A 13,814-nucleotide genomic window follows, 5' to 3' on the forward strand; every position below is an offset into this window, starting at 1 on the left:
TCAGACACCCCTTGCTTCCTCCAGCAGGAGCCTTCTGTTTACAGAAGAGCAAATCTGGATTCAACCCCTTATGAACAGGATGCATTTCTCTCTATCCTTTATGGTTTAGGCTGATTAAAAATCAGATAGTGACTATAGTCACAGACAAAAACCATTATGCAAATAAAAAACTTACTTTCTCAATATCTGTTACTTTTTCCTGTTTTCTTCCAGTTTCCTTTTTAAGACGATTTATCTCTTGATCTTGTTGGAGGATGTTCAACTCTTTCTCCTGAAGTTCACCTTTGGAATGCTGCAGCTTGCTCTCTAAACTCTCAATCTGGCAACAGGGTATAGGACAGGATTACTTATTAAGAGAATTATCTATTTTAGGAATTGTAACAAAAGCCCCACAGCACATCTTATATACATTATGGGAATTAAACTCTACAACTTCTGTTTAAAATCTACAGTTGGTCAGTTGTGCAGATTCTGTGACAGTATTTAACTCTTCCACTTTAGTTAATGCAATAGTATTTTTCGTTAATTGTGGTTCAAGATGGCTCCTTCCCTTCCATTTTTTACCCTCATACATATGTAGTTTCAGAAAAGTCATCCTCAGAATGGGCAGGGCCTGCAACTGCTGACACCAATAAAAGGAGAAGGGGGTCACCTATGTGAAGGGGGGGTCACCTATGTGGTTGGCAAAAGAATGTTGCAGCACCAATGTGTTTCAGGTAACTGTTTTGTCAGGTAACTGTTCTGCAGTGGTAAAATATATTGATTGTGTATAGGCAGGTAACATGTCCTGTAAGCCTTCTTGTAACTCACTTGTGATTATGGCACTGTTCTACTTGTGCAACTGTTATAATTGTATGTACATTAATGGCACAACATGTATTGCTATGTTTAAAAAATGATATTGTTAGTTAAGATACACGCAGCCCATATACTGTTTCATGCTTCAAAACTTCCACAAGCTATTATATTAGTAAGGGTTACATTTGACTTCAATACAATATTTTTTCCCCAACAACAGATAATCAAAGCACCTGTCTGTTGCATTCCTTGATCTGCAACTCTGCTTTTTCCAAGTTTCCTTCTAATTTGATTATTTTTTGTTCCAATTCTCCCCTGTGCTCACGGATTGACATATCCAACTGTGTAACCTAAAAAGGGAGAGAGAGAGAAGGCAGAAACATGAAACAAGAATTAAAAGTTGCTTACCATGTATGAAATTATGCACCACAGAGTTGTGGTTATCACTTAGGCCCCCAAAACATGTATGAGGCTTGTCCAAATTCATAAATTATACTGATAAAGTTCTAACCTGAGCTGCTCTTTGTTTCAAATCCCAATTCCTTTCTTTTAGTATCTTTTCCATCTCAAGGAGTTCTTGCCTTTTGTTCTCAAGTTCATCCTTGCAGTCTCTGCAATTTAAATTTAAAAATAAAGCATAAGGTTTCCAAAGTACTAGTTCGCAATGGTGATGCAGCTCAGTAACAAGGGTTCAGCCTACCTTAGTTCTTCTGTTAAATTCTCGATGGCAGCATACTTCTCCTCCAGAGCCAACTGTGTTTCCTGTAGCATATTCCGAAGTTCTTGCAGTTGTCTCAAACTAGTTTTTAGCTTCCCAGTGGCATTCTGAAGGTCAGTCTCCAGCGTTCCTATTTTCTGCTCAGAATCCTTTTGCTGTGTCTCAGCTTGAAGCAATTTATCTTCTAACTGTTTCACTGTAGTGCATATGGAAAGCAGAAAAGGATGTTAAGTGTGTGTTTGTAGACTGAGGACTACATACTGAATTCACGGCTGTGTTCTAGCAGTGAAAAAGCTAGCATCTGTGCTAGTCATACATATTAGACAGCTCTGCAAAGATTCCCTGCAGCCCTATTCCCTGTCAGTTTCTTTCATGTAGGCCTACCATTCCAATGTGTATTATCCTTGAGAAACACATCACATTCATTTCAAAGTAGTTATGTATGGCCTTCGCATTGAAAAAGCACAGTAAAGAGACTACCTTGCTGCGTCTTTTTCTGCAGTTCTTCATGTTTCTCCTCCAAAGTCATTTCCAAGTGGCCCAGCTGCGATGCTTTAGCGTGACCATCTCGTCTTAAGTGAACTAACTCTTTCTCCATGTCTATTAGCTCATCTTTACATTGATCCATCTCTATCTTAATTTGCCTAAACAAGCAGAATTAGAAAATCTCAATCAGTAACTGAAAAAAGCGTGTTCTTAATGCTATTCTGACCAAAATATAGATCTACGGCACACTGAGTTTGAACTTGAGTATTTAAGAAGTTGGAACTATGTATCTGTAAGATACATAAGTAAGATGGGTCTGCAACAGCTCAATAGCTTATACCAGCCTTCCCCAAACTGTTGCCCTCTATATGTTTTGGACCATAACTCCCATCAGCCCCAGCCTGCACAACTGATGGGAGCTGTAGTCCTTGGTGTCTGGAGAGCAGCAAGTTGAGGAAGGTGGGCTTAAGCTACCAGGCCCTTAATGCTTGAACTAACTTGCTTAAAAAGTTCTGTTCTGGAAACCTCTTCTTTCAAAAGATGATACATTCAGAAAAAGAATTTAAAAGTAATGATATATGCAGTATAGAGATTTAAAAGGACCCATCCACGGAAGAGTATTCTGAACCTACCTGATTGTACCTGTGAGTTCTGCTATTTTTTGTCTTTTCAAATCAGCTTCTTCAGAGACTAAATGGAGATTCTCGGTAGTTTTTCTCAACTCTTCCTCCATAATTTCCTTCTGTTTTTGAAGTTCTTGCTCTAATTTTAATACCTATTTTTAAAGGGATTTAATAGAGGTAAGTGTGTAGACATACACAGAACAGCATTGTTAGGCTGCTCAATATTTATTTACTTATCCAAAGTTTAGAGAGAAAGCCAAGAAAGAGCATTTGCAGGTATACATCCCCTGAAATCACAAACACATATACACGTGTGCAAGTTTGTGTATCTAGCTTTATCTTAAAGGCCTTTGATTACTGTTTGCCCAATGGATATAGTTCCTCTCCTTTGGAAATAATTGTTTTCAAGATACGTGTCCAATAACAAAAAATAAATGTCTGTTCACTTTCTGATTCACAGGTATAGAGCATAATTCTCCAGTCAAAAGGCAACACTGAAGAATTACCAGATCCAGTTGCAACAGAGAAGTTAATTTTAATGTAACAAGACTGCTGTGGAACTGATGGCTTGGAGACTGCTCAAGTGGTTGCACTACCCTAAAGTCAATTTTTATTGGTATCAGTGAAAAGTATAAAGCTTCAATATAATGGACACAATGCATTATATGGATTGTAAAACAGCACTCAAACAAAATGAAACGAAAGCAGGGAAGTGCATATTTGCACATTCCTAAAAACATTTAACTAAGGAATAAGCTCCAATGAACACAGTGGGACTTCTAAATAATCATGCATAAGATTGTACTATAGCAACAGGCTATTAGCATGCAAATAAGCTTTTACAAACTTCAGAAATAAAAAAAAAAAGTTGTGCCATTTGCCTAATCCTGTGTATGTGAATTTTGCAAATCTGACTGAAGGATATAATGTGTACAGACCTATGCTGCACTCGTGCCTTTATAGACCACATTCAGTGGCAAATATCTAAATAAACAAACTAATTCTATATGGCCAACAGGGCTTTAGGCACGTGTTCCTCAAACAGTAGCCCCTCACACTTCATAGGAAACTATTTTGATAGAGAAAGCATTTTCAAGAGCAGCATATGCCATAACATCATTTTGTTTTCCAAATATACATGGTACATGAAAGTGTAATATGGACAATATAAATCCTTTACTGATCATTATGTACCTGCTGCTGGAGCTTAATTTGGCTGTCTTCTAATTCACAATTCCTAATGGTTTCTTGGTTTAACATTTGCTGCTGCTGCTGCAGTGTTTGCTGCAGAATGAAGTTTTGTTCACTAGTTGACTGATGATTGTTATTTTTCAACTTTATTTCTTTGTGCAACCGCTGTATCTGGAAACAAATAAAAATGATGAAGTATTAACTTTGAGATACATTCTCAGCTCGCTCCCATTTCATCATTCATAGGAGAGCAGCCTGACAACATACATAAGTTACTACTAAAACACACATCATCACAGAATTTCATTATAATATAAAATCAAATTCACATAGTATAGTCTATATTTTAAAATATGCTTCTATCTAAAAAAAAGGAGTAACTTTGGGAAAAACCTACTTATATTTAAAAAAAAATCCTCCTAAATTATTATATCTGCATACTGCTGGCACACTTTCTATCCTAAGCCACACTGAAGATTTTAATGCTTCTGTATTTGCTTACATGTCCTACGAGTAAAATATTTACCACAATTAAGCCAATTCTCAAGTAAAGCTTTTTTCTGAACAAAGATTCAAATGCCACCACATAGAGCTACCATGATTATGGCCAACTACATGTCTGCCACCTTTAGGCGGGATATAAATATAATATAATGTGTGTGTGTAAATTTATTATACACTTACTACTAGTTTTGAGAGGACTTACGATATAAAAACACAATATATAAAACACAACAATTTAAACTAAACAAATTGTAATGTACAATTCTAAGAAGCAAAGCACCCCCACCTCCTCTGCAAAACATTAACATAATCAGAACCATCTGCAAGGGGGGTGGCAGTTAAAATGTCCAGAAGAACACAAAGTTTTTAACAATCTAAGAGCAATGTCTTTGTCTTGTGCATAAACAAATACCCATGTGCACACCCACAATAGACCTCTGGTTTCCTGAACTCGCAGAGGGTGGGAAAGTACTGAGCGAGGGGAAGAAACAGCAGATAGCATGAATACACCCCAGCAAGCACCTCTCACTAATTTGAATGAGAAACATTATGACAGATTTTGGAAACATAAAATTGAAAGCACTCACATGTGGATGAACCTGCACAAATGTGCTCACATAAAAATGGCCCATGCACACATTAATGCTCTAATGTAGGCATTAATGACGTAGGCATCAAAAAAGTTTACCTCGTCATTTTTCTTCGCCAGCTGTTTTTCAAATAACACTTTACTTTCTTCGAGATTACTTAAATATACCGCGAGATCTTCCTTGCAGTCATCTAGCGCTGCTTGTAGCTGTCTAACCTAATGAGAATCAAAGGTAGATAAAATTTGAGAAAGAATTGCTCATCTGAAACACCCCCAGAACCTAAAATTGCAATAAAATACACTACTTTTTGTTATGGGTACAAAGCCAATGTAGTTTTAGTTAATATACTGGCAGAAATGTAAACCAGTTCTTTAAAGTAACAATATCTGAGCATATCTTTGAACAGCACAACATTTTAAAGAAAGTATTTGCCGTAAGAAAGTATTTGCATGTTTGCACACCCACACCACAAATTTTTCACAAATTAAAGTTGAATGTGGTGCAGTACTTATTAATTTATTATACCACGGAGAAAGAGAAACATTTCAGCTGTAGCTCACCTGCACCTCTAATAGCTATGCAGCAGAAGGAATTCATCAGGAGTAGCTTTTCACAGTGCAGTATTCCAGGGACTCAAAAAAAACCCTGGCATAATCTCATCAATGCAATAAATTAAAATTAAGGTAAAGGTAAAGGGACCCCTAAGCATTAGGTCCAGTCGTGACCGACTCTGGGGTTGCGGCGCTCATCTCGCTTTATTGACCGAGGGAGCCGCCGTTCAGCTTCCAGGTCATGTGGTCAGCATGACTAAGCCGCTTCTGGCGAACCAGAGCAGCGCACGGAAATGCCGTTTACCTTCCCGCTGGAGCGATACCTATTTATCTACTTGCACTTTGACGTGCTTTCGAACCGCTAGGTTGGCAGGAGCAGGGACCGAGCAACTGGAGCTCACTCCATCGCGGGGATTCGAGCCGCCGACCTTCTGATTGGCAAGTCCTAGGCTCTGTGGGTTAACCCACAGCGCCACCCGCATCCCTAAATTAAAATTACAAGAACCCTAATGTGATTCTTGTCTGTAGGTTATACAGTGGTACCCCGCAAGACGAACGCCTCGCAAGACGGAAAACCCGCTAGACGAAAGGGTTTTCCGTTTTGGAGGCGCTTCGCAAAACGAATTTCCCTATGGGCTTGCTTCGCAAGACGAAAGCCCATAGGGAAATCTCCGGGGACCTCTTTTAAATGCTAGCGGTGGGGAGCAAAGCCTTTCCCCCCCCCCCTCCGGCCTTCAGAAGAGGTCCAGGAAGGCTGGCGGGGGCCAAAAGGCTTTGCTCCCCAGCGCCAGCATTTTAAAAGCAGTCCGGGATAGCAGGGAAGCACTTCCCGCTATCCCGGACGGCTTTTGAAGGCAGGAGCGGTCCGCGAAGCCTGGGCGCGCTGATGTCAGCGCGCGCAGGCTTCGGCATGCCGGCAGAGGTCCGCGAAGCCTTGGCCGGACAGCTTTTGAAGGCAGGCGGGGGGAGCAAAGACTTTCGCCCCCGCCAGCCTTCAGAAGAGGTCCAGGACCTCTTCTGAAGGCTGGCGGGGGGCAAAAGTCTTTGTCCCCCCTGCCTGCCTTCCCAGGGGCTTTTAAATCGCCCCGGACAGCGGAGAAGCCCTCCGCTGTCCCGGGGTTTTTAAAAATGCTGGGGTTGGGAAGAAAAGCCCTTGTCCCCCCCCCCAGCCTTCAGAAGAGGTCGGGGGACAGACTGTCCCCGGACCTGGTCTGAAGTCGGTTTCCCTAGGAACGCATTAATTGATTTTCAATGCATTCCTATGGGAAACCGTGCATCGCAAGACGAAAAACTCGCAAGAAGAAGAAACTTGCGGAACGAATTAATTTCGTCTTGCGAGGCACCACTGTACAGACAGAATGTTATAGGATGTCTCATTCTCTCCCTCAAACATACTTTGCTGTGGGTTTTGGGAAACGGGGCAAACTTCATTTTAAAGTATCATGTGATTATGTTTGGAACTCTCTCCCTGATCTACATGGTGCTACCTCTGTCTCTTCTTTCAAATTCATCCTTAAATCCATCTTTCCTCAGGAACCCTATTGGTTATTTAGCCCTCACCCGTAAGGAAAATAAATGTATGTGTACATTTGTTCATATTCATTCTTAATCACCCTTGCCTTTCTTCCCTCCCCGTTTTTTGTTGCCAGCTCCATGATTCAAAATCTAGATTGTAAGCTCTTCAGGGCAGAGGCCTGTCTGTGATGATTGTTCATCACAGCATGTAAAGTGTTTTGTACTGTGATCATGCTATATAAATAATAAAATTAAGGATTAGTTTAATAAACCATAACAGATATAAGTATAAACATAGAATCACAAAGGGTTTTTCTTTACAAATTTAAATAGCTCAAACATTACTTTGGTGCCTAAGGAAAAATTATTTTAAGGTACTCTCTCTTAAATTCTTCCCTTTCATAATGAAATAAGGAGAATAATTGGTGGGTAAGAGAGCCTTCAGTATAAATATTCTAAAGTTTTGGTCAAAGAAAGGAACAGAAAGCCTACCAAGATGCTTAAGAAGCTAATTAAATTAATGAGTCAATTTTAATCTGTTTGTATGTTAACTTTTGCAGGTTTCAAAATGCAGTAGCAAACTTTTCTTGAATTTATTGCTTAAACTTCTTGTAAATCATTTTCAGGGTTTTTAAGGATCAGAGGTGTATAAATTTTATGAAATAAAATATTGCAAGACATGAGAAGTCACAAGAAGTCAAAAAATAAAAGGAAGTGTACATACCTTGATTGTTTCCTCAGTAAATTGGCTCTGTAATATTCTTATTGCTTCCTCTTTCTTGGTTTTCTGTTTTTCCATTTCCTGTTTGAATACAGTATCAAAAGAAGAAAACATACCACCTTAAAACATGATTTTACAGTTCACTTTTAAAAAAATACTAGTCCACCAAGAAAAATAAACTCAACAGGAGTGATGGAACTGATAAATCCTGACAGCAGAAGCCCTGCGCAAGGACTGTGTAAACTCATCTCCCCTCCCTGAGGAAATGTTAAGATTTTGCTGCTGCCACAGAGCATGCCAGCAGCACTTTCTGAAGCAACACCACACAGCACCAGGAATGACCATATGAAAAAAAAACCCCGGGTATTTTCCAAGCAGCTCTCAAAATAAAAATAAAAAAATACCTCTTTGCTTTCTATTAGCAGTAGATCTAGTGATTCAATCTGACGTTGTTTACATAAGATATCTTGCTGTAAAAGTGACATTGTGTTCTCCTGCTCATGGAATTGCTGGCATCTCGTTTCTAGCCGAGACTCAAGCTATTAAAAAGAAGAATTAGTTATTGACCCATAAAGTATTTGTTAGAGAATGCCAAATAATATAGCTGCAACAACTGGTTACATTTATTGGCTACATTTACATGATACTCATAAGTGTCGCCAACAGTATATTTATGGGTGGCATTCAAGTAAGTTTTATTTTGAGTAGACCTGTTGAAACTAATGGGCCTATTTCAATAAGTCTACTCTGGGTAAAACTATATGTCTGGAGGTACTTACTAAAGAATGTTCTGCAGCTATAAGTTCTGTGGTATGCTGAATTTAGGGAGAGAGCTGAAAGTCCTCCCTGACATTTTCATTTTTTGATGGAGTTGGTTATTGAAAGTGCAGGGGAGATAACAAATTATCCATCAATGGAAGTAGGTTTGTGCCTTTATGAACATTTTTGGGAAGGCTTTCCCTTCACCCAGCTCAATGTCCGCAGCCTATTGCTGCTTCAGAATTATTTTTGTAGCTGGAAAGAACACCAGGGCAAAATCTGAGCTAACTCTCAGAAGCAACTTGCCACCTGAAGCAACTTCCTTACACTTAAATTTCAAGTGGCCTCTTACATGTGACTGATCTTATATGTATGCATCGAGCACAAAGGCAGCATGGAAGAGACACTGAATTTTTTATTAAGAGATCACCAAAATATTTAGGAACTGGGGAAAAAAATACTATACAAATTAGAAGCTTACCAATTCAATCTGCTTTTCCAATTCTTTCTGATGCTCGTGATGAATCATCTTTGTTTTTTTAAGCACTGTGGCTAAGTGCCCATGTTCCTCATTGAAGTTTCTTTCTAAGCTGTGAAGCTGAGCATTCACTTCCTAGGAAAAGCAACTTCATTATTGAGCTGCATAAATTAATGCTTCAGTGGAAAATTATATGGATCTTTCAGTGCCACGTTATGTCATATTACAAACCAAAGTGCAGCTAAAAAACAGTATAAACAGAAATCGCATTGTACTGAATGTGGGAATTGTTGGTTTTATTTACAAGGGGAATTTATGTTGCAAAGTATAAATGCTTAGGTAATGGGACATGCGATTCAGACTAATGGTCCCTCTTTTCCTCTTATAATATAAACAAGAAAAGAGGGCATGTGGGAAAATGATTGCTTGTACATAAGAGCATGAGCAAAGTTCTTATTACTGCAGGGTGATTTCATAGCTAGAAGCATCCTTGGAGCATGAACAGCGCGTGAATAGCTCGTGCTGTCCCAAATGATTGGTTAACGTAGCATGGCCTGATGCTCGCATGGTCTAGTGCGATGGTCCTTATCTGCTGGCTGAGAACAAATTGCTTCGCTTGTATTTTGTATCATTCTGACTTCACACAATAAAGGCTGTGCTGCAGTAGCTCTAAAGGAGCCAGAGCAGCCATATTTCTTCAACCTATCTTGGTGTGAGACTGATTTCTTCGGATGTCGAGCTGGCACTCGACAACTGAACTGTTTGAAAGCACTTAAGGAAAAACAATTTGCTTGTTAAAAATCACGTTAGAGGTAAACTCTGAAAATACTAATGCCTGTTGGCGTATTTAATATAACATTACATATGTAAATACATCTCCTTCCATCCCAAGAAGCTGTGAATAGGTAATAGGAGTTTTACCACTAATTCCCGTTCCAGCTCAGTATTTTTTTCAGCAGCAGTTGTGTAAGCAAGAGTCTTTTCTTCCAGCTGTTTTTCAAGGGCTGAGAGCCTAGAGGATTTCCTTGCTGCCTACAAAATATATATATATAAACTGAGAACACACAGTCTAAATAAGAAAGATTTTTAGCATAAACAATGGTGAAATTATTGAAAGTGTTTCCATGAACGTCACATGCGCTTCATAAAATGTCAATGATAATACAACTCCTTCTGCCCACACCTTAAAGAAAAAGCTTTGTGCAACGCACATTCACAAGTCACCTCATCACCCAGTAATGCTCTACTGTTTCACTAGACTTTTTCCATTTCCCACAATCAAGTATCATGGATGAAATGGACTGAACCCCGCTCCCTGGCATGACATGCGAACAAAATATATTGCTACTGTACTGCATTGGGTCTTGTGGGACTATGCCACAAATACTACAATGTACTTTGGACATTCTTTGTCAAGAATGCATCAAGTTAGCTGCTAGCTGGATTACAGGTGCCAAACTCAGCAATCCAATTCCAAGAGGAACTATCACTTTGAAAGAAGGAATGTTCCAAGGATAGGATCTCTAGATGAATTACTGATGAAAAAGAGATTTATAGAAGGCATGTTTCTATAACAATGGAGCCCTTTAGGGTGCTGCAGAGGTGCTTTTCCTGCAACAATCAAAGAGGTGCCACTACATGATTAGGGCCTTAAAAATGTTGTCATTAAAAGATTTTCATGTATAACAAAGGTACGTATATCATATCTGTTTGAATTCAGAGTCAGAGTCTCTTCTACGGGTCGTTTACATTGGGTGTGTAACACTGCTATCATAGGCATTGTGAGGTTGGGGAGAGAAGTGGGGAGAGAGAGGTGGGAAAAAGAAGGGGGCTAGTGATTTTTCATTCTATTGCATAGTGTATGTGCAGAGTTTTTGTGTCAGCGTCACATAAATAGGTTGATTGGTTTTGTTGGCGGTGCAAGAGATTGGAAGGCCCAGATCATGGTTGGTTGCATACAGCTGTTTGCAGTGACTTTTGTCTGTGTGTGTGAGGGGTTGGGGGATGTTGGGTCAAATTAGCCATATTGATTTGTATGCTGTCATTTCCTCCAATGATATTTCCTCCAGAAACAGCATAGCCTTTCACAGTAGGAACTATATGAAATTAAAAACTGTGAGTTGTAACTAGGGCTTTGTACGTGTACATGCAGAGGGCCTTCTCGATAGTGGCACCCACCCTGTGGAACCCCCTTCCATCAGATGTCAAGGAAATGAGTAACTTTATAACCATTAGAAGACATCCCTTTATAAGGGAAGCTTTTTAATGTGTCATGTTTTATTTTTTTATATATGTTGGAAGCCCCCCAAAGCAGCTGGGACAACCCAGTCAGATGGGTGGAGTACAAATAAAAAAAATGTTATTACAGTATTATAGTTCCAGTAGCAAAATCGTTGTTGTTGTTGCCATAATCATCATCCTCTATTAAGTTTGTATATCGCCCTCCATCTGTAGATCTCAGGGCAGTTCACAACAGAAAAATAACTTGTTTTCCAACATGCACCTCCAGAATCTCTGGATGGTCTCCGACCCTCCAACGCTGACTTTAAGGGTGTATAGTGGGCTTAAAAGAAATCTCTCCTGAGAAATCTCTATGTGGGACAAGAAGCTACAGTTAGAACTGGATATGGAACAACTGATTAGTTCAAAATTGGGAAAGGAGTACGACAAGGCTGTATATTGTCTCCCTGCTTATTTAACTTATATGCAGAATTCATCATGCGAAAGGCTGGGCTGGATGAATCTGAAGCCGGAATTAAGATTGCCGGAAGAAATATCAACAACCTCAGATATGCAGATGACACAACCTTGATGGCAGAAAGTGAGGAGGAATTAAAGAACCTTTTATTGAGGGTGAAAGAGGAGAGCGCAAAATATGGTCTGAAGCTCAACATAAAAAAAACGAAGATCATGGCCACTGGGCCCATCACCTCCTGGCAAATAGAAGGGGAAGAAATGGAGGCAGTAAGAGATTTTACTTTCTTGGGCTCCATGATCACTGCAGATGGTGACAGCAGTCACAAAATTAAAAGACGCCTGCTTCTTGGGAGAAAAGCAATGACAAACCTAGACAGCATCTTAAAAAGTAGAGACATCACCTTGCCAACAAAGGTCCGTATAGTAAAAGCTATGGTTTTCCCAGTAGTGATGTATGCAAGTGAGAGCTGGACCATAAAGAAGGCTGATCGCCGAAGAATTGATGTTTTTGAATTATGGTGCTGGAGGAGACTCTTGAGAGTCCCATGGACTGCAAGAAGATCAAACGTATCCATTCTTAAGGAAATCAGCCCTGAGTGCTCACTGGAAGGACAGATCCTGAAGCTGAGGCTCCAATACTTTGGCCACCTCATGAGAAGAGAAGACTCCTTGGAAAAGACCCTGATGTTGGGAAAGATGGAGGGCACAAGGAGAAGGGGACGACAGAGGATGAGATGGTTGGATGGTGTTCTTGAAGCTACCAGCATGAGTTTGATCAAACTGTGGGAGGCAGTTGAAGACAGGAGTGCCTGGCGTGCTCTGGTCCATGGGGTCACAAAGAGTCGGACACGACTAAACGACAACAATAGTGGGCTTCTTCATTTCTACTTACTTCTCGTTCCAAACTACTAGATTTTGCAGCTTTCTCCAACAGTTCATCCTGTATTGTTTGAAACTGACTAGTTCGCTGGGCCATGGACTCCTTCAAAAATGAATTCTCAGCTTCACATTTTTCCAGTTTAGTACGTAATTCTTCTAACTGTCCATGCAATCTTTGCTTGACCTTTTCAAACTGCTTAGTGACAAGTTCCAGTTGTTGGTGTTTTCTCTCTTCACAAAAGAAACACATGTGTCTAAGGGTACTGATTTATAAAATCTTTAAATTACAGGAGCAGGCGTGCATGCTCTTATTGCTCAGAAGAAACTGTACAGTTTCAACTATTGTATATTATAGTATGCATACCTGTTTGGTTTCCTGTCAATTTTACTGGTTCAATTTCTAGGCCATTCAATTCTTGTCTCTCACTTTCATCAAAGAGATCTTCACATGGATTACTGGTCATAGTTTCTGCCTGAAATTGCTGAATCAATGCTTCTTTCATTGTCAGCTTTAATCTAGGAAAAAGAAAGAAGGGAGAGCAGTTGTATTCTTCCTTTCTTTTTTGACACACATTACAAATGCACGCAATTACTTCAGCTTAAAATATAATACCTTAGCTCTTCTATCAGGGATCTACTTAAATCACAGCAATTGGGACATGATGCTTCTTTAGAATGATGCATGGAATGACTAGCCTGCAAGTTTAGGGGGGAAAGACACATAAAAATGTTGTTTATGGCACAATTGGTCATTATTTGAGGAACTTTAATCTCTACCACCCAACCCAAACTAAAAATGTTTAAATTCTCCTTATCTCAACAGAGTTAGGGTTAAGCACGTGCTCTTCCACTGAACTTGGCAGGAATTAAAAGTGCTTAACTCTAGTGAAGACCCAAGGTTATGCAACAGGCCATCAAATAGTAAGCCGCTTTTCAGTACTGCAAAACTTGGGCGATGTTTCAAAATTAACATAAAATGTGACATAGATGGGAAAAGAAAATTGCTTAGCTTTCTCCACCATTGTCATTTCTGATCTACTTCCCCCATTATTAGCTTTTGCACTTATGCCAAGATTATAAATCAACATCTGTGTGACCAAGGGACTGGGATTGTGGTTGATATTCCACCATCTCTGCCTCTTGATTAGCAGATTGGCTTTTCAGACAGTTGCATCAGTTGCAACCATTGATGTAATGCATCCTAAGAACTTGTTCAGGGTGCACTGCTCTATTTGAGAGTTATAGAAGCCCTATTCAAATAAGGGAAGGATGTGTAGCACACAAAGCTAGGTAAAAATGAGAAA

General features: G+C 39.6%; 2 protein-coding genes across 4 annotated transcripts in view; one reads left to right on the forward strand and one right to left on the reverse strand.

Moving 5' to 3' along the window:
- Positions 1-13,814, forward strand: part of LOC310710274 (uncharacterized protein) — a 982,430-nt gene that overhangs the window by 637,034 nt on the left and 331,582 nt on the right. The gene's annotated exons all lie outside the window — the stretch shown is intronic.
- The window catches only part of CCDC18 (coiled-coil domain containing 18), a 29,003-nt gene that overhangs the window by 4,165 nt on the left and 11,024 nt on the right, over positions 1-13,814 (reverse strand). For all 3 annotated transcript variants that reach the window (XM_083510910.1, XM_083510911.1, XM_083510909.1), the window contains exons 10-24: positions 13,124-13,206; positions 12,875-13,026; positions 12,524-12,741; positions 9,856-9,966; positions 8,938-9,069; positions 8,102-8,236; positions 7,701-7,778; positions 5,009-5,125; positions 3,820-3,987; positions 2,635-2,777; positions 1,997-2,160; positions 1,499-1,712; positions 1,310-1,409; positions 1,032-1,148; positions 176-319 (exon numbers count right to left, since the gene is read on the reverse strand). In XM_083510910.1, coding sequence (XP_083367036.1) covers positions 176-319; positions 1,032-1,148; positions 1,310-1,409; positions 1,499-1,712; positions 1,997-2,160; positions 2,635-2,777; positions 3,820-3,987; positions 5,009-5,125; positions 7,701-7,778; positions 8,102-8,236; positions 8,938-9,069; positions 9,856-9,966; positions 12,524-12,741; positions 12,875-13,026; positions 13,124-13,206 — 2,076 coding nt within the window. The remainder of the gene's footprint in view (positions 1-175; positions 320-1,031; positions 1,149-1,309; positions 1,410-1,498; positions 1,713-1,996; positions 2,161-2,634; positions 2,778-3,819; positions 3,988-5,008; positions 5,126-7,700; positions 7,779-8,101; positions 8,237-8,937; positions 9,070-9,855; positions 9,967-12,523; positions 12,742-12,874; positions 13,027-13,123; positions 13,207-13,814) is intronic.

Source organism: Podarcis liolepis (assembly GCF_965112155.1).
Source record: "Podarcis liolepis genome assembly, chromosome: 6".
In the NCBI taxonomy this organism is placed as follows: domain Eukaryota; kingdom Metazoa; phylum Chordata; class Lepidosauria; order Squamata; family Lacertidae; genus Podarcis; species Podarcis liolepis.